The sequence below is a fragment of the Carassius auratus genome, linkage group LG44F, assembly GCF_003368295.1.
Source record: "Carassius auratus strain Wakin linkage group LG44F, ASM336829v1, whole genome shotgun sequence".
In the NCBI taxonomy this organism is placed as follows: Eukaryota; Metazoa; Chordata; class Actinopteri; order Cypriniformes; family Cyprinidae; genus Carassius; species Carassius auratus.
The window spans coordinates 1,166,061-1,186,400 of record NC_039298.1 but is presented as its reverse complement, the minus strand read 5'-3'; the positions used below and the strand labels follow the sequence as shown (position 1 = coordinate 1,186,400).

At 38.5% G+C, this 20,340-nt stretch overlaps 1 protein-coding gene and 1 non-coding gene across 5 annotated transcripts; both read left to right on the top strand.

The window, feature by feature from the left end:
- The first annotated feature begins 3,076 nt into the window (after window positions 1–3,076).
- LOC113068275 (polyadenylate-binding protein 1) lies at window positions 3,077–20,340 on the top strand. 4 transcript variants are annotated; one of them, XM_026240947.1, is made up of 16 exons: window positions 3,513–3,705; window positions 11,846–12,039; window positions 12,168–12,283; window positions 12,843–12,982; window positions 13,078–13,172; window positions 13,247–13,384; window positions 13,674–13,769; window positions 14,684–14,956; window positions 15,031–15,121; window positions 15,214–15,324; window positions 16,333–16,481; window positions 16,565–16,649; window positions 18,213–18,343; window positions 18,431–18,529; window positions 18,622–18,654; window positions 19,026–20,340. In XM_026240947.1, exons 1-14 carry the CDS (start codon window positions 3,513–3,515, stop codon window positions 18,521–18,523), a joined length of 1,905 nt encoding a protein of 634 aa, XP_026096732.1. In that variant the 3' UTR covers window positions 18,524–18,529; window positions 18,622–18,654; window positions 19,026–20,340. The 4 variants fall into 4 exon arrangements, with proteins under 4 accessions (XP_026096734.1, XP_026096732.1, XP_026096731.1 ...); XM_026240946.1 differs by lacking the exon at window positions 19,026–20,340 and having other exon boundaries at window positions 18,622–19,010; XM_026240948.1 differs by lacking the exons at window positions 3,513–3,705; window positions 19,026–20,340 and adding an exon at window positions 3,739–3,758 and having other exon boundaries at window positions 18,622–19,010.
- Window positions 13,410–13,544, top strand: LOC113068462 (small nucleolar RNA SNORA5). The gene has a single exon (XR_003279543.1). It is a non-coding gene; the product is annotated as a small nucleolar RNA SNORA5 (small nucleolar RNA).

Below are 20,340 nucleotides of genomic sequence, written 5' to 3'. Positions count from 1 at the left end.
AAAACAATAAAGTTTGGAAGAATGTGAGACTCCTTTTGACTTGGATCTGGGACAGTGCTTGAGTGGTGTTGGTGGTCAAGCGGTTGTCTTCTCAGACCTGTTTTACGTGCGGAGCAGGAAGTGGGTCATATCATCTCAGTGGAGCGCAGTCATCTGAGTCCTGCACCAGATTCACTGGACCGAGGAGAGGAGAGGTGACTTTCAGGACTAATGCTGACTAACTCCGATGGCCTGATATCACCCGTGGCTTCCAGTCATGGACAAGCAATGTGATGTGTTGCTCATGTCATGATATCTCTACAGTATTGAGCACAAAGCCAAGCTTAAATGCTTAGACCTGGGTTACTACGGTAAACTAGAACTAAAGCCATTCAAAACAAATAAATCAAATACTTTTTAACATCAACTGAACATTATCATCAACAAAACTCAAATAAAATATAAAAAAAAAATGAAGTTGCCAGCATTTAATAGTTTAGTTTAGTCAATTGAAGTTCAAAAATGACTAAGCGAAGTTAAAAACGAAAACTGAAAACTATAGTATTGATGTATAGTAATTCAGTGGTCAAAATGCGGGAACTGTTTGTAGCCTGGAAACATTGGGAAATAAAATGATACATTTAAAATTGTGATTCCCAGTCATAGGGATTAAGAAAATCTTAATAAATATAAATAAATAAACATGAAAATATTAGTAAATGCACATTTCGGACACTGGAATAATAGACCCTTTAAAAAAAATAAGACAGAAAACCCTGGAAATATCATGGAAAATGAAAAATATAATTTAAAATTGTGATTCACAGTCTTATAGGGATTAAGAAAATATTTTTATAAAATATAAATAAACATGAAAATAATAATGAATGCACATTTAAGTGGTTAGACTGGGATAATTTGTATATATACACACACACACACACATACAGTGTATTAAAAAGAAACCAATGCAGTGGCTGTATCAAAATATCTGGAGATCCTTTAACAAAACATAAGCTAAGATAAAAACCTGAAAATATGATGAAATTTGAACATTGTAATTTCTACAGAATCCCTGTTTCGTCCATCCAGTATCTTATTTTTGAAGTGAACAGGAGCACCTCTGGAGAGCTTGTGGAAAAGGCCCCGTTCCTCTCAGTCGGGACGGGTGTGTCGTGGACAGCCCCGGGGCAGGGCTGTGGGATGGGCGTGTTTCATTGGAGATGGGCAGACTGCACTGAACAACAGTACCTCTGTGGAGAGAGGATGAGTAATCAGCAGGAAGAGACGGGAGACAAACCTCTCTGAGTAATGGGCATGCCAGACAATACATGTGCATGATCACATAGCTCACGCTGCTTAAGACTCGCTTTCAGCTGCACAGATCACATCTCGTATGCTGCGGAGATTACTTACAAACTACAGTCTGTTACTGATTTCAAATGACAAAGATTGTAGTTTGTAACATTATCTGATACATTACACATTATAGGAAATATAATTGGACTATTTTGTGATTACTTTTGACCTAACTTGTTTATTACCTTGATTTAAATAGAATAAGATTGCACCATATTGATATAAAAAAATACAAAGAGAAAGAAAATATATTTCATTTGTTATTAATGACATGAAGCATATTAAACATCACATCAAGGTTTGTTTTTATTTCAGTTCAAGTTGGGAGTTTTTAAATGTAATATATTTTATTTCAATTGTCAAAAAAAAAAAAAACATTGCAATAAACCAAAATCCACATGCAGTGTGACAACATGCCCCCCTATAATATCATATTTTGAATTAGCTTTTTTTTTATATTTTATTTTTAATGTTATGTGCTTTTTGACATTTTTTGTTTTAGCTTTATCTTGTTTGGACTTCATTTAGCTGGTTTTGTTTTTTGGTTTAATATCAGCTCATTAAAATATGTCATTAAAAAAAATTACTTTATTTCAGTTATTTTAATTCAATTATTATAATAGTTTTAGTAAACAATACTCCAAACAATTCTGAGACAACATGCCCCACAATAACATCAATATGCATTAAATCAGCTATATTTTTAATTATTTATTTTTTTTTCTGGAAAATAATCGCAGAAAGGTTAAACTGCTTTTTAATAACCTTGATGACTTTGACAACTTCTGCTAGTTTTAATTATGGGAATGATTTTCTAGTCTTGTGGGGAAAATACTACCAATAAACTGCATTCGTGGTCGTAGACTGAATAAATAATGAGGATGTAATAAAATGATATGTCAGGATCCCTGTGCAGCAAACACAGTAGTTCTGCAGGACTGGGACTCCCCCTGTTGGGGATCTTCAGCACAGTCTATCAACCATTAAACTGATAATAACTAAGATTTTTGTAATAACTGAGTGAAATAAACATAAACCACTGTCATATGTATTGCGTAAAGAAATGTTTTATAATGCTTCCTCTGCTCGTTGATTTTTTTTTCTCACTTTTTACGCGAATGACCTATTCTAATTTTAATATATAAACTTTAAAAAATAAGTTCAATCATTGATTTATTTTCCTTACTGGACATATATCAACATTATTCACTAAATAATTATTATTATGTATAAAATTAGTACAAACATATACATCTCACAACAATTATGAGAGAGAAAGAAAAAGGGGAAAAAAGAAGAAAAAACATGTATGCATAGGAGTAAAGAAAATCTTATATATGCTAGAGGTAAATATTAAAACGTTTAAACTTAAAATAAAGTGACAGTGCTTCTTAAGTGTTTTAGCTTCTTTTTTTATTCCTTTTTTGTAGTAATATTATGCAATGTAGTGCCATATTGTTAAATTTCTTTCATAAATTTGACTTTACACATTCCTTTACATTTTTACATTGTTGGAAGGGGTATGTTTAGGGTTGGGGTAGGTGTAGACGTTAAAAAAAAATACAATCTAAGAGACAGAAAATTACATTTGTTGTTAGCTTCCGGTTTTTGCTGTATCCCTTCAAGTCACAACCCAAGTACACCGCCAGAGCCAGCCGCATCAAATTGCGTCTCTGTACGTGCGCGTGCACTGTGGATGACGTCCCTGTGGGTATATAAGTGAGTCTCGCCCCGCCCCTTCTCTCCCGAAGCCCAGCTGTCAGTGCTGTGTGAGTGCGCGTGTGCTCCGGAGCTCGTCTCGGCACACGTTATATAAAAAATACAAAAAAATACAAAAAAAATTAAAAACTTTTAAAAATTCCAAAAAATCCTTTTTTTTTCTTTTTAAAATAAAAATCGGTGAAGTGGAATCAGGAGGCCTTGAAACATCTCAACAATCCTGAAAAAAATAACGTTAGTCTGTGAGCTCGCGAAGGCCTGGCGATTTGATCGATTCGTAGTTTTGGATTTTAAGTGTTACGTGTTTTAAAATTTCAGTTACCCTAATTATTTTTCATTTTAAACGAAGCGCGGAGTCTTTTAGTTGACGGTTGGCAGTTTAAAAAAATTGGCCTGTGTGTGTTAGCCTGACAGCTAACTGTATAACACGTGAAGATCTGCGAGCCGAGGAGAAGATGAACCCCAGCGCGCCCAGTTACCCGATGGCCTCGCTGTATGTGGGAGACCTGCACCAGGACGTGACTGAAGCCATGCTCTACGAGAAGTTTAGCCCGGCCGGTGCCATCCTCTCCATCCGGGTGTGCAGGGACATGATCACGCGCAGGTCGCTCGGATATGCCTACGTCAACTTCCAGCAGCCCGCGGACGGTGAGCGCAGGCGAAGTGATGCTCTGACTCTGATTGAGAAATACATGTAGAGTGTAGGTTGCGTGCTTCTGCATCTCAGACACATGCTGCACGAGCGTCTGCGTTTTGTTGTGAACCATAAAGAGCTGCGTGCATGGCGCATGCTGTTGCGTGACCGCAGTGACTTGCGCGCCTGTCATGTTTAGGGCGTGGGGGGCGCGGAGGGTGCGCAGTACTGATAAACCCCCTGTTCAAGTATGTCAGGGAAGCGCCTTCCTTGATCGATCATGCGGTTTCAATAGATTAAAATTCATTGGAGGAAGTGTCACGTGCAAACTCTCATATTTGGGTCAGACGTGATCAGTGTGCGATCACAGATTTCTTATTCCTTCATCTTTTTGGATTCAGTTGTGTCTCATTAAAGGGATAGTTCACAAAAAAAAAAAATGTGTGTGTGTGTGTGTGTCATTAATAACTCACCCCTCATGTCGTTCCAATCCCGTAAGACCTCCGTTTATCTTCGGAACACATTTAGTCTGAGAGCTTTCTGTCCGTCCATTGAAACCGTGTGAACGGTATACTGTGCATGTCCAGAAAGGAAATAAAAACATCTTCAAGTAGTCCATGTGACATCAGAGGGTCACTTAGAATATTTTGAAGCATCAAAAATACATTTTGGTCCAAAAATAGCAAAAACTACGACTTTCTTGAGCATTGTCTTCTTCCGGGTCTGTTGTGAGATTTCAAAACAAAGCAGTTTGTGATATCCGGTTCACGAACAAATCATTCGATGTTAACTTTTTTAATGTGGCTGACACTCCCTCTGAGTTTAAACAAACCAATATCCCGGAGTAATTCATGTACTCAAACAGTACACTGACTGAACTGCTGTGAAGAGAGAACTGAAGATGAACACCGAGCTGAGCCAGATAACGAACAATAGATTGACTCGTTCACGAGTCAAGAACCGGTTGCATCGTTGTTCGGATCACCAGTAGTTCTTTTGGACAGTTCGATTCAATAAACCGGTTGAAGAAAACGGTTCACCGGTTATCTTGCGCTCGACGTAATGGCGTCATTTGCAATGATTGCCCTTTTTTCTAGCCTTCGATTAACCCGCGCTCATAACATTAGCACAGAATCAGTTCAGAATCAATCACCAAAAGAATCAGTTCAGTTCAGACGCTCTGCGTGTCGGTCTGCTTCACGCTGAATCACACATGCGCAGTATCATCAGCTCCTCGGTTCTCGAGTCATACGGGTCCGACAGAAACGGTTCTTAACTCAAGAATGAGTCAATCTTTTGTTCGTTATCTGGCTCGGCTCGGTTTTCATCTTCAGTTCTCTCTTCACAGCAGTTCAGTCAGTGTACTGTTTGAGTACATGAATTACTCCGGGATACTGGTTTGTTTGAACTCAGAGTGAGTGTCAGCCACATTAAAAAAGTTTACAGCTTAAGTCATTTGTGGATTAAAGCGTATTGGAGACGCGAACCATTTAAAACAATTCAGTTCGATTTGGTGAACTGTTTCAAAAAGATCCGGTTGCATCGAATGATTCGTTTGCGAACCGGATATCACTACACTGCAGTGAACGTGCTCACAACTAGAGTTGTTCTGATTATGATACTACTATCAGAAATATCACCGATACCACAACAAATTCTGGCATCGGCGAGTACATGAACCCATATACCGATCCGATACCATTTTCAAGACCTAGTTATGACCGCTATCTTTGCCTAACCGCTGCACGGTTCTTCTTCGCTGCTCAGAATGCATTCCAAACACAGGAAGTTGTGCTGTGTTGCCACAAGCAACCCCTGTTTATTGCAGCGAAGAAGAAATGAAGTAAGCTGTAAGTTGCCGACTCCCGAGTATATTCGGTCCCCGCAGCAGCGTTCATTCGCTTCCGTGTTATGGGGCAGTCACACTGCACTTTTCTCTCCATTGACTTCCATTCATACGCATGCAAATGCATCAGACCGGAAACGCAAGCTTATGCGAAAAATTTTGCATTTCGTTGCGTTCCAAAGTTCAAGTTTGGTGAACTCTGACCTGCGAATTCGCATCACGTGAAGATGTGGAACAGTTGAAGATCGATACGTCACTGCGTGACCTCTCTGTACAGAAATTCAAGAATGAAGGAAGCGCTGTATAACTTTAGCTGTAGCACAGCGTCCTATTTTATATAATACATATTTAAAAGATTATAAAAAATTAAATAAAAAAAGAAGCTGCATGGTTTGTAGTGTCAACAGGAAACAGGAACAGATGATACATTTGAATGAGGACGTTTTAGAATTTTTTATTGCTTAGGGTGTATACATTTATATAGAGAGAGATACAGAGAGTACAATATAATAAGACGCTTTCGACGCCGTCGCAAAAGACACAGTACAAGCACATATTAATCCATGTTGTGATAATTGAGGAGAGACCGTTTTATCTTGCTCCTGCCCATATTCGCAGGGGCGTCCGAAATAATTTAGCATGTTTAAAGTCTAGTGTTACCGCGCCTTTAGTCTAAGCGCAGGGCTACAGACTGTAGCCGAATATATCTGTGTCTGTGAATATTAAACTGCAAAATTACTCCTGCAAATTCTTCATCTCTGTGGGTGACGCGGGAGCTCGCTGTTTTGTAGTCTTTGCCGTGTGTCACTATATGTGAGGATACGAACGCATAAACCGTCACTTCATGAGAATTTACGGTTTCATTTGAGAAAACTGTCATATCATAAACACTGACACTCAAAGATCTTCATGGCGAGTAAATTGACAATATATTAAGCTACTGTTGTAGCCTACAGTAGATTTAGCTGTCTCTATGTAGTAATAATAATACTTCTCTATTAATAATAATAATTATGCCTAGATGGTTGCTTGTTTTTTACTTGTTTTTGTTGTAAAGAGATTTTCTGATTAATATAGAATATTTTTTATATTCCTAGACTTATTTGTTGCAGTTTTTTATACAGTTATATTGTAAAACTAAAATACCTTTTTTAGTTTGCGGTGTTAGATTTTTGGCTGCATTTGAAGTTCTTTTTTGCTTAAGAAAATAAACAGTGGTGTCAAAAGTACTGGCATTCATTACTCAAGTAGAAGTATAGATACTAGGGTTTAAAAAGACTTTTGTAGAAGTTGAAGTATCAACTCAAGCTTTTTACTCAAGTAAAAGTGTAAAAGTACTGGTTTAAAAAACTACTTAAAGTATAAAAGTAAAAGTAATGTAAGGGGAAAAAAATGCCATTAAGAACAAAACTTAGGCCGCACCACAGGGGCCTATTGTGCACTACCCCACCGCCTCAAAAAACATTTTTCTAAAGGCCATAGGCCATAATGACTATAATGTTATATTAAAATGTTCATGCTGAAAAATTTGGGATGCACTAGGCTTCCTGTTTCAGCCGATTTCAAATGATTAACCTAACGGACAATCACAATTCCTTTGACTGTAACTTCTTGTAAACAAAAAACGGTTACTAGGGTTAGTTAGCCCAATTTGCAAAATTATGTCATTAATAACTTACCCTCATGTTGTTTCAAACCCGTAAGACATATGAGGGTCATTTAGAATTTTTTGAAGCATCGAAAATACATTAGTCTGTTGTAAGACAGTTTGTGATATCCGGTTCGCGAACGAATCATTCGATGTAACCGGATCTTTTTGAAACAGTTCACCAAATCGAACTGAATCGTTTTAAACGGTTCGCGTCTCCAATACGCATTAATCCACAGATGAATTAAGCTGTTAACTTGTTTAATGTGTCTGACACTCCCTCTGAGTTCAAACAAACCAATATCCCGGAGTAATTCATTTACTCAAACAGTACACTGACTGAACTGCTGTGAAGAGAGAACTGAAGATGAACACCGAGCCGAGCCAGATAATGACTCGTTCACGAGTCAAGAACCGTTTCTGTCAGACGCGTCCGATTCGTGAACCGAGGAGCTGATGATACTGCGCATGTGTGATTTAGCGTGAAGCAGACCGACACACAGAGCATCTGAACCGAACTGATTCTTTTGGTGATTGATTCTGAACTGATTCTGTGCTAGTGTTATGAGCCCAGGTGCAGTCAACGAAAAGGACGCCATTGCATCGAGCGCAAAAGAATCGGTTACCTGTTTTCTTCAACTGGTTTATTGAATCGAACTGTCAGAAAGAACTAACGTTACTGGTCATCCGAGAACCGATGAAACCGGTTCTTGACTCGTGAACGAGTCATTATCTGGCTCGGCTCGGTGTTCATTTCTCTCTTCACAGCAGTTCAGTCAGCATGCACAGTCTTCTTAATCGCTTGATTCGCTCAATGATGTGCCAGCTTCATCAAACCTGCCATCTACAGTTCTGGCAGTGGTTTGTAATGGAATGATTCGTAACATTTTTATAATTGTAACGAGTAACGATGCAGCACATAAAAAAAATATCGGAGTAAAAGTATTAAACTCAGCGAAAATATGTACTGAAGTAAAAGTGGAAGTAGGAGAAAAAAAATAATACTCTAGTAAAGTACAGATACCGCCTTTTAGTACTTAAGTACAGTAGTGAAGTAGTTCTACTTCGTTACTATACATCTCTGCAAATAAAGAAGTGAAGTCTGAACACTGAAAACTACTGCTCCAGAGGAATTTAATCAAGCAACGTTTCGACCTTCAGGTCTTCATCAGCCGCATATATGCCCATTTAAAATGAACGCACTTTAGTACAATGCAAACACATTAAAGGACTAGAGATATGATGACTAGTTGCCAATAAGTATTGTTATGGTGCAAAAAGTCAAACTTCAGAGGCTTGTCATCAATAACTTGTGATTAATCAAAAACTAAAACTGAAAAAGAAATCATAATCCTGATACTTTCTTGATTGATAGCTTCTTGTATTTGGTACATACGTCTGCTATGTCCAGTGTTCGGGGGGGAACGAGTTACAAAGTTGGTATAGCTTACTTATCACAACATTGTCAATCACATCGTCAATCGAAAACGCTAATTTATTAAAACGTCTCGCTACCGAACTACCTACAGTAGCTTAATTTGTGGAGGACGAAGAAAAAGCACTCATTTGGTAAATGAGCCAGTGAGAAATAATAACTTTTAAATAGGGTCCAGTGCCTTTTCAATACTTTTAAAACGGTATCGGCTCCTAAACGGTGCCTGAACCGATACTTTAAAAAAAAGAACCACAAAAAAACTATGGATAACTTTAAAGAACATTACAAATATTTAAAATAAATCCATAGCTTGTTGTGCAAGTTGTGCTTCCCTTAATCTAAGGCTAATAAATGTATTTCACAATCTGGGTCATTATTTAATACAAAACCACACATAATGTTTCTACTGTATCTCTGCCACTCACTCTGATATTTAGTTAAGATGAGTGCTGTCTGTCACTGTCTTAAATCAGTTCTGTGAATTACTGTATGGTCATTCTCCATAAAGTAGCAACAATGTCGTTTTTAAAATACAGTACTGTGCAAAAGTCTTATGGAAAAATTAGTATTTTCTCCACAAAAAGGGTTTTAAGCCAGTTATTTATATCTTTTGCTGTAGTGTGTCAGTAGGAAATATCAATTTGCCATTAATTTTAATAATAATCTAGTGCGATTTTGAATGCACAAGCAGTCTGACAACGGCAAAATGAATGTTTGGAAATGTAAACTGATATTTTATACTGACAAACTACAACAAAATATATAAATAACTGTCCGAAAACCATTCTTTTAAGTGAAAATACTAACGTGTCTAAGACTTTTGCACAGTAGTGTATGTATAAAGTACGTATGATTAAATTAAGTATATTAAAGTAAGTGTAATTAAAGGATGTGTTCGTTCATATGTGTTAAGAGCTAGATTTTCGCTGGAGGAAACGGCTGTGGTGTGATGAGCGAAAAATTTACAGATGAGAAACCGACTGCTACCTCGTGACCTTTTGTAAACTGTATTTATGACAAAGAACTGCACAGATATTCTAACAATCTATCGATAAACACATACCTTGTGTCCTCTGTTTGTTTAAGTGCGCATGCGCTGCTCCGTTCGCGGTCTGTGGATTGAAGAGCGCGCTGAAAGACGGGAGGAGACCGGTCTGACGCTGGTTTCATGTGAAATTTAAGCCGACTGACTCTGAGGCGATCGGATACCGGTTCCATACCCAACCCTACTTTTAAGAAATATATTTTTTGATAAACGAACCCAAAACTGTCTATGTCCTGGCTGGACTGTGATGTGATTTGTGTCACGTGCAGGTGCGATGGATCGCGTACAGACCAATAGGGTGTAGGAATGGTATATGTGTATACTTCTCATTCAACCACAATCAAATTCACTCCATCCGGATTGGCGCGATTTATCTGGATAGGTTTTTTTTTTTTTTTAATGATGACAAGCCGGAATGAAAACAAGCCGAAAATTAAATAGCAGTAACGAAGCTATTTTTAAAATGTAAGGAGTAGAAAGTACAGATACTTGCCTGAAAATGTAAGGAGTAGAAGTAAAAAGTCGGCTGAAAAATAATCACTCAAGTAAAGTATAGATACCCCAAATTTCTACTTAAGTACAGTAACGAAGTATTTGTACTTCGTTACTTGACACCTCTGAAAATAAATAATATATATTGTCAAATTCATGTCAGATAATAAAAATACTGTAATGAATACAGTTCACCATGTATTTGTTCATGTTTTATCAAGGGATAAGTCTGAAGCACACCATAAAATAATTCTAGCAATTTACACAGGGCTAGTAGTATATACAGCTGTATACAGATACACACCCAGGTATCGGATCAGTACTCGGTATCGGCCGATACACTGAGCCCAGGTATCGGAATCAGTATCGGGAAGAGAAGAAGGGTATCGGAACATCTCTACTCACAACAGACACAGAAGAGAAGACAATGCTGAATAAAGTCATAGTTTTTGCTATTTTTGGACCAAAATGTATTTTCAATTCTTAAACGAGTTCTAACTGACCCTCTGATGTCACATGGACTACTTTGATTATGTTTTTATTAGTTTCTGGACATGGTTTCAGTGGAGGGACAGAAAGCTCTCTGACTAAATCTAAAATATCTTAAACTGTGTTCAGAAGATAAACGGAGGTCTCACGGGTTTGAAACGACATGAGGGTTGAGTTAATAATGACATAATTTTCATTTTTGGGTGAACTAACCCTTTAACTGTCGTATAGGTTTGGGTGGTTGCACAGCACAGGTTTAGAAATAAAAACTGGTTTGGGCAAAAATGCAATCAAAGATCAACGTATGGGCTAAGAAATGACTAATAAATGCATCCCTTTTATCCTTGGACTGGTTGATTTATGAGCAATTTTATGATTTAAAAAATACTTTTTTTTTGGACATGCAATTCATTTTCATTCAATTTCAAGATCATCTGTTGTAAACTTTTTAGGCAAGACATCCCAGATGAAAATATTAATTCATAGATTTGACCATGTACCTCTCCAGTCGATTCATCACAGTACACATGAAGACGAATGTTTTTAAATATTGCAAATGAGTTGTCTCATCAACTCTGAGCTTATCTGTATCAATATCAGAACAAAAGTGTGATTAATTTTTCATCAGTTTGGAGTTTCACAGGTTTTTTTTTTTCTTTTTGTACTTTTTATCACTCCATAAATCAGAAAATTAAATATAATATAGAATAAAAAAACATTATAAACCTTTCAAAAAGACATTAACCTTCAAGAAAACTTCTGGTGCGAAAACAGATTAAACCATTTGAAAGAAAAATTAATAATTTTAGATTTGTATAATACAGTATCATACATTCAGTTTATTTGTTATAATTCCCATTGTTATTTTAGGTTTAAATATATATTTCTGTATATTGATTGTCTTGAAGATGGAAATTATTAAACAATGTATTTAAATATTTGAATCACACTTTTGGCTTTTTCATGACTATACCAATTGCTGCTGATATGGCAGTAAAATATAAAGAAATAAAGACACAAATAGATTTTTATGTGTTTTGGATGGTTTCTTTCCACTAGTCCTAAAGAAGTGGATGCAAAACATGCAGAAATATTAAAACTAAGAAGTGCATGAAACCAGAAACCATTGGTTTTGCTAGAAGTGTCTTTCCTTGAAGGCTAATCGTTTTTTAGTGGACTCATAAGTGTTTTGCTTCCAGCTGAACGCGCTCTAGACACGATGAACTTTGACGTGATCAAGGGTAGACCTGTCCGCATCATGTGGTCTCAACGCGACCCCTCGCTGAGGAAGAGCGGCGTTGGAAACATCTTCATCAAGAACCTGGATAAGTCTATTGATAATAAAGCACTTTATGACACCTTCTCTGCCTTTGGCAACATCCTGTCCTGCAAGGTAAGACACATTCACACTTTTGAGTGTGCTTTGCAGTGATTTGATGATTGAATTTTGGGTTTTTTAGTGCACGAGTGCTTCTGTCCGTCAGTGGGTGCATGATTTTACGCCTGATATCCTTTCTCAAGGTGGTTTGTGACGAGAATGGCTCAAAGGGCTACGGTTTTGTGCACTTTGAGACGCAGGAGGCCGCCGAAAGAGCCATTGAGAAAATGAACGGCATGTTGCTGAATGACAGAAAAGTGTAAGTGAGATTTTCAGTTGAAGGAAATCGCTGAAAGAGCTTGCAAACTAACTTGGAGAGTGGCTCGATTGACTAACAGACTTGATTTGGAATTAAAGTGTGTGGAAGGGTTCGACTAAGTGACATTTTTTATGAAATATTATAATTAAAAATTTAAAGGAATTGTTCAACGAAAATTTAAAAATTACACAAAACTGTCTGAGTGTTTTCAGACATTTTCATTTTGGGGTGAACTGTTCCGTAAATAAACTGTTCAAAAATCTTACCTAAACAAAAACTGTTGATATTTTACCTTAAACTTACCCAATGTTAGTATATATAGTAGACAAAATTGCTTAAGTAATTTAAGTAATTCTTCCTTGTTACTTGAGTAATAAACTGTGGAAAGAAACATTTGGCTTTGGTTGTTTTGATGACTAATAACAAAAAAAAAAAATGGTATATTGTTGAAAAATCCTTAAATGTCTTGATAAAATGTAAGCTACATCACCCAGCCTCATGAAATGAGTTCTTTGAGGTCTACTAGATCCTCCTATAAAACGCTCCTAATTTCTGTCAGGTTTGTAGGGCGCTTCAAATCTCGCAAGGAGAGGGAGGCTGAGCTCGGCGCAAGAGCCAAAGAATTTACCAATGTCTACATCAAAAACTTCGGGGAAGATATGGATGATGACAAACTCAAGGACGTCTTCAGCAAATATGGTAAGTTCTGTGTAGTACTGCGGTTTAGAGGATATTATTAGAGGATATTATTATTTTATATATTATATCTATTGACTTGTACATCGTTTGATAAGGTACGGCTATGAGCATCCGTGTCATGACTGATGAAAATGGAAAGTCCAGAGGATTTGGATTCGTGAGTTTTGAGAGGCACGAAGACGCCCAAAGGGTCAGTTTTACATAATGTAGTCAAATAAGCACAACTGACTTCCTGAAGTCAGATTTCACAGCCTTTTCTTGCAGGCTGTGGATGAAATGAACGGCAAAGAACTCAACGGGAAGCTCATCTATGTGGGTCGTGCTCAGAAGAAAGTGGAGCGGCAAACTGAGCTCAAGCGCAAATTTGAACAGATGAAGCAGGACCGCATGACTCGCTACCAGGTCAGTGAGGGTGAACTCTGACCTCTGCAGCCTTGTCAAATTCGGTGTTTCCTCCTCAGTGGACGGCACTGGCCAAAATGGCTGCAACAGTGAATTTGTAGCCCATGGGCCCCATGTTCCTGTACAGTGGGAACTGGGGATAGAAGGGCTATGTACAAATGTTTTTGTTTATCATTTATGGACCCGAGTCAGATTGTGTAACTGCATTTGGATCTAATATTATTTAATACATTTAGGTGGAGTTTGTTATACGTGTTCAGTTCTTCACAGCCGTTTGCGGTCTGTACAGGGTGTCAATCTCTACGTGAAGAACTTGGACGATGGCATCGATGATGAGCATCTTCGTAAAGAGTTCTCTCCCTTCGGTACAATCACCAGTGCCAAGGTACAGTGCTGAATCAGTCTTCATTCACCAAGCTATTTATATACATTCTAGATGTTTCTAAAAGATTGAAAGTTACACAACTTCAATTCACAACGTCAATTCACTTTATTGGTCTAATTGTATAAACTTTATCGATGCATGCTACTTAATTGTCTTTTAGTTATATTTATAGGCGCTTCAGGTAATATGTTTTGACTCTTCTAATGCATAAAAATACTACAGTATGTTTGCACATGTTTAGGAAACATGCTAAGTATACTTGTTTCTCAAAAAAAAGTTAAAATTATTCATCTGCATTCATTATATCCATGTCGTAATTTCTGTTTTTGTTTTGGTCTGTGTGACTCCGCCCACTGCCAGTTAACCCAATAGCATTTCAACTCCCCGTGTTGAAAACAGAAAACTTAGTGTGTCGCAGCCAGAGAAGCAAGTAAACGAACTGGATCAGAAATCACAGATCCCACCCCTCCTGAAAATCCTCGGCATCCATCTGAAAAGCTCTATTAGCAGAGGAATATTAAAGTATGGCTAAATAAACTCATCCGCGCTCATTCCTGTTGTGCGTCCTCAATATGGCAAACCATGTGAGCATCGAGTCGGGAGAAACTACTCGCTACAACATTTTGAATTTGGACTGCAGTACTCATTTCAGGTTAAATACTGCACCTTTAACTTCCTCCACCTTTTTCAGATGAGGTCACCTAGGCCCAGTGAGCCCTTTAGCGTTGTTGAAGGTAATAGTTCTGGTAATGCAGCCTTTCTAAAGTCTGTAACCTGGCTCCATTCTGATATAAAAATGCCCAGCTTCTACCTTCAAGAGAAATTAGATGTGTCCTTTGATGTAATACTTTTGCAAATGCCATTTCATGTTGATTTCGGACAAAACTGAGCATCTTCCCCTTCTTCTGTCACAGGTCATGATGGACGGCGGTCGCAGTAAAGGCTTCGGGTTTGTCTGTTTCTCTTCCCCTGAGGAAGCCACTAAAGCCGTGACTGAGATGAACGGCCGTATTGTGGCCACTAAGCCTCTGTATGTGGCTCTTGCTCAGCGCAAAGAGGAACGGCAGGCCCATCTCACCAACCAGTACATGCAGAGGATGGCCAGTGTCCGCGCAGTGCCAAACCCCGTGATCAACCCCTACCAGCCTGCACCTCCATCAGGATACTTCATGGCTGCCATTCCACAGGTGGGTTGGTCGTCATGTTGCTTAGATTAACATCACTCCTTTGTTTTCCCACTAATGATTGTCTTGCATCACAGGCCCAGAACAGAGCTGCGTATTACCCTGCCAGTCAGCTCACCCAGCTCAGACCCAGTCCCCGCTGGACCACACAGGGCGTCCGGCCTCAGCGTAAAGCAACTTTCTATCCCAGAAACCTGCTTTATTAAATGAATCGAATGTCACTGATTCAGACCAATAAAGACATTGAACCTTCCCTACAGACTTCCAGAACATGCCAGGCACGATGCGCCCATCTGCCCCCAGACCTCAGAGCTTCAGCACCATGCGTCCTGCGTCTCAGGTCCCCCGGATGATGTCCACGCAGCGTGTTGGTGAGTACTGACAGCCTTTACATGCACCACATCACCATGAGCTCTTCTGGTTTTGTGACATACTTTGAACATGCATTTCGTTTCCCTTTTAAGACTCTGGTTCAGAGGTGCTAATAAAGAAGCGTTTCAGTTTCATTAAAATCACACAGGCAGAAAACATTTGACCTCTTACTCTCTTGGCTGCAGTAGCTGTTGGCTCCTTTAAAGGATAAATTTGGGTCTGTTTTAGTCTGGGAAGAGATATAGACAAGATCTAAGTTACAGCTTTTAGTGCAGGAGCCAAACATTGCGAGCCATGTCTATAAAAGATACACATTTATTCAGGTTGATTTGAATCAAAGGAGGCTTTATAGATGTCATGTAGTAAAGTTTGAGTTATATATTTGTTTTATTTAATATTTTTTAATCTGAAAGTTTATGCAGTTAAAGTGAACGTTTTGTTTAGTTACATAGATTTTTTTTTGTTAGAAACAAATATGTAGGTTTCATATATTTTCACAAATTATTTTTAACGTGCAGTTTTAAAACAATGAGTTTGCATTGTTTTTGAGAAGTTGTGAGTTACAAGTACTTAATTAAATGTAATTGATTTTGTTACTGGTAATTCGTGCATTGGTGTTGCATCGGTGGTTATTCTGGAGATAACAGTTAACAGTCCTTGATTTTACAAAAAGAGGTTGATGTAGTAATAACTGGCTGATAACACAGTAACAAAAAGAAAACTTTTGTTTCCCATTCACGCATTAAAGAAGTTATTGATCATAAACAATATGTTTTTAGTTGGGGAAAAACAATGTAAGTAATAACTTCAGATGACGGGTCTGAACAGTTCCCAGAATGCAAAAAGCTTTTGCAATTGTTGAATTCCTAATGAGGGCTAAATAATTTCAGAGATTGTTGCAGAGATCAGGATATGACTAATGAGGGGAAGAACAATTACCTGGCATGTGTGTGCAACATTGCATGAAACAGATGTTTATTAATATCAGAGGTGTTTCTCTGTCTCAGCTGCTCAGACCATGGGTCCACGGCCCACAGCGGCTGCGGCTGCGGCTTCTGCTCCTCCAGTGCGAGGCGTACCACAGTACAAATACACCCCCAGTGTCCGCAGCCCCCAGCAGCACATGAACACACAGCCTCAGGTGACCATGCAGCAGGTAAGACTCCGCTCCACCTTTATCCTATCAGCCCTGAACCATGTGCTTCAGAGTTTACTGTACTCATCCACTCTGGTTTACAGCCTGCTGTGCATGTGCAAGGACAGGAACCGCTGACGGCCTCCATGCTCGCCGCTGCTCTGCCCCAGGAACAGAAGCAGATGCTGGGTAAAGATTTCCTGCTTTTGATTGGGTGTTCCTTCCACTAGGTTTCATGGTATACATTACTAGGGCAGTATCATGATTCTAAAGGTCTTAAATACCTTTCTTACAGAAGAATCATCAATGCAATATTACCTTATGTAATGTTGTATGTGTTTCAGTACACAATTCAAAGCGTTCATTTGAACATGTATGCACTCGTCGTGGAGTGTTTAGCGATGCTTCAGTTCATTTTGCAGTGAGATGTTGGGCATCTTTGTTCACGATGCAGTTTATTAGGAGAGAAGGACTAAAAAGAGTTAGAAAATTAGCAGTTCAACATTATAATATCTGTACATTGATGTGTTCTCTTAGTTTGTACGCTACTCATTTGACTGCTTCTGAAACAAGTGTAATGGTTAGATTATAGATCCATCTTTTCAGTGACGAATGCAACTCCGTTCCACAGTTGTGATTAGGAAAGTCAACGGTTAATCAACAATCGATTAATTGTCTATAAGAGATGTAATCGATTAAAGCTATCGATGGTCACTATAAGCAATTACATTTTTGGGTGCGTGTGGCTCATGCACAAAACAAGTGCAAGCGTCTGTGAGTGCGGTGACGGAGCTGGATCTTCTGCGCAATTAATTCACTCATTTACTTTTAATGTGATCCATACTCAAAAAAAATGCATTAGAATAAAAACATGCCCCACATGCCGTAGTTACGTTTGGGATCGTTTATATTTTAAACGGTGATAATGGCAATTATCAACATTGTGAATGTTTTTTAAAATACGACAATGAGGACCGTGAAACAACGAAAAACTTTTAAAAAGGCGCATTAAGCAGTTTCCGTCACAGGATATGAACGAGCCAACAAAGTGAAATGATGCCAAACGTAACTACTGCGCGCTCTCTTCATTTTATCAAATGATTGTAATCACATCTCTTCATTTTACAATCTTACTGCTAGCCTTTTATTTAGACTAAAAACCCCATTCATTCGGCTGAGGAAGCTGTGTTTGAGAAGCATTTGAACATCCTGTCATGCGGGTGACTGTGTGTTACTGCAATAGAAGCAGTTTGCATCATTAAGGTTAAAGGGTTAGTTCACCCAAGAATGAAAACTCGTCCATCTTCTACTCACGCTCGAAGCATCCTAGTTGTATGTGACTTTCCTCTTTCAAAATAATCCAGTCAAAGTTATATAAAAAATTGTCCTTGCTCTTCCAAGCTTTTCAATGGGAGAAAGCAGGTGTTTGTTGTCAACTGTTCAGAAGACGTGAAATAAAGTGTGCACATCTATAATAAAATGTCCCTCACATGGCTCTGGGGGGTGAGTAAAAGCCCCCTGTAGTGAATCCATGTGTTCAAATGTAATAAACACTTCTTCTCTCACTTCTGCTGACCATTGGGAACCGGAAGAATTTAAATTGTTGGGTGAACTAATTGATCGTTAATTTAAAAGATGATCGATCATGGGAATAATTGAAAAATGACATCCCTTATGCTGGTTGTAAGACATATTTATGGCATCGCGAAAACCCTACTTTCCACCACTCAATGGTTCATTTTCCTCTCACAGGTGAGCGTCTCTTTCCACTTATCCAGAACATGCATCCCAGTCTGGCTGGCAAGATCACCGGTATGCTGCTGGAAATCGACAACTCGGAGCTCCTCCACATGCTGGAGTCTCCAGAGTCTCTGCGCTCCAAGGTTGGACGTGGCACTGATCGCTGCTTTCTGTCAGCATTTGAAGAGGTTTTGTGGATGTGTTTTGATGGTTTGCCGACTGTCTGACAGGTCGATGAGGCGGTGGCCGTACTCCAGGCTCACCAGGCTAAAGAAGCCGCTCAGAAGACCGTGACCAACTCTTCTGGCGTGCCGAGCGTCTAGGCCAAGGTAGTGTGTCTACAGACGTGTTTTTCTCTGCTCTCGTCAAATGTTCGTTGTGCTGGAGAACTGCGAGGTCATATGATGTCTCTGTTTTACAGGGGGACCCAACCAATCTTCACAGAGAGGAAAAAGTAAACATAAAAAAAAAAAAAAACTGAAAACATGGAAAACTATATTTAAAAAAGAAACTAGAAAGAGCCAGGTCTAGAGACAAGCATTCTAGACCTAGTTAAGGTTTAAAAAAAAAGGAAAAACAGATAAAAATAATGTTGGGGGTTAAAAAAAATAATAAAAAGAAATAAAAAAAACTCTTCCACAGTATGAGGAATAAATAGCCGTAAAGCATTCCTGCCTTGTTTTATTGCTTTTTAAAGCCTGGCTATGTCATGTTCTTAGTAGGGAGGTGAGAACTGACTGGACCAGCAATGTGAAGTTATGTTCAATTTAAAATCTGCTTGCTCAAAGTTCATTAAAATGTGTGAGTGTCTCCATTTGTCTACAGAATCTCTTTCGGTGGGGATGCCAGTGGTTATGTTTTAAGTTCCTGTTCTCAGACTAGACTGAAATGGAAGATTCGGTCTCGTAGCGCTCTGCTTTCACAGGCTGCATGTGATTACTGGGTAGAACAAGGGTCAGGAATGTTGGAATGGAGGAGGAAGACGCATGCCAGAAAAGGAGTGGAATTGCACAAAAAAGGAGAACAAAAACTGCATGGCTGACAAACTATTGTGAGCAAAGATCTGAAAAGTTTCTTTTTTTATTGGGGTGTTTATAAAGAAATGAGACGAGACGTTGGTACCGTTTTAATAAGTGGAACCCTATTGTTTTACAGTTCTGTTGTAAAGAATAAAACGAGGACATGAAGTAATTGTGATGGGACAGCAGAACAATCCTGGTCGAACTTGAACCCACATTTCTTTTGAGTGTTTGCGCACTCATTTTTTCCTTCATTAGTAGCACATTTGAAGTTGTTACGAGTGTCATGGGGATTTTCCAATAAGTAGGGAAACAGAAACAGTGTAAAGAGCAATTGCTGAGCTCAAGTGTTTATGTCCAATAGGGCATAGGGCGAGTAAGTGCACACTGTTTCTAATTCCTCTCAAGTCTCCCCCAACATTAATTTCAGAAGTATTTCATTGAGATGCAAGAATATGAAGAATTGTTTACATAGTTTAAAGGTGTAGGTAATCATCAGGTTGAATAGAAAGAACATAGACATCCTACAAAAGTGCACTTCACCTTATTTTGGTGATCTTTTTTTTTCTCTCCTCCTCTATGGTGTACTTGTGTAACAATTATCAATAAGATCCCATTAGTTAACGCGTTACCTAACTTTGATTTAGCCAAAATCCTCCCAAATGTTTTTCAAAACTAGCCCAATTGTGTTTCGAGGGGGTCCCCCAATAAAAATTGCGTTCGATAAAATAGTTTTGGGCTGGGATCTCCTGGTAAAATGTGCATTTTAGGGGCTAAATATCAGTTATTAAGGTCGCTTCAACTCACGGAAACTGTGTTAAAGGTGCTGTATGTATGTTTTTGACTCTACTAAAGTATAAAAATACCATAATATGTTTGCAGCTATTTAAGAAACATACTAAGCTAACATCTTAGTTTATCTGAAAAACAATGCTACAGTCAGTTATTCTGCTTTGAAAATGTGCGTTCAGGGCCGGAATGTCAATCTTTGTTTTGGTTTGTGAAGCCCACCCGCTGTCAGTTTACCCAATTGTATCTCGGCACCCCAGGTTGTCAGTTTATGCGAAACACGATATTTCATTTCAGTCATGGAAACTGGCAAAATAAAAAGTGGCAACCTG

Excerpts from the sequence above, each read along its gene's own strand:
- LOC113068275 (XM_026240947.1), top strand. The coding sequence starts at position 3,513 with ATGAACCCCAGCGCGCCCAGTTACCCGATGGCCTCGCTGTATGTGGGA. Across the intron at positions 12,040-12,167 it reads GCAACATCCTGTCCTGCAAG|GTGGTTTGTGACGAGAATGG; the intron begins GTAAGACACATT and ends TCCTTTCTCAAG. Across the intron at positions 12,284-12,842 it reads TTGCTGAATGACAGAAAAGT|GTTTGTAGGGCGCTTCAAAT; the intron begins GTAAGTGAGATT and ends AATTTCTGTCAG.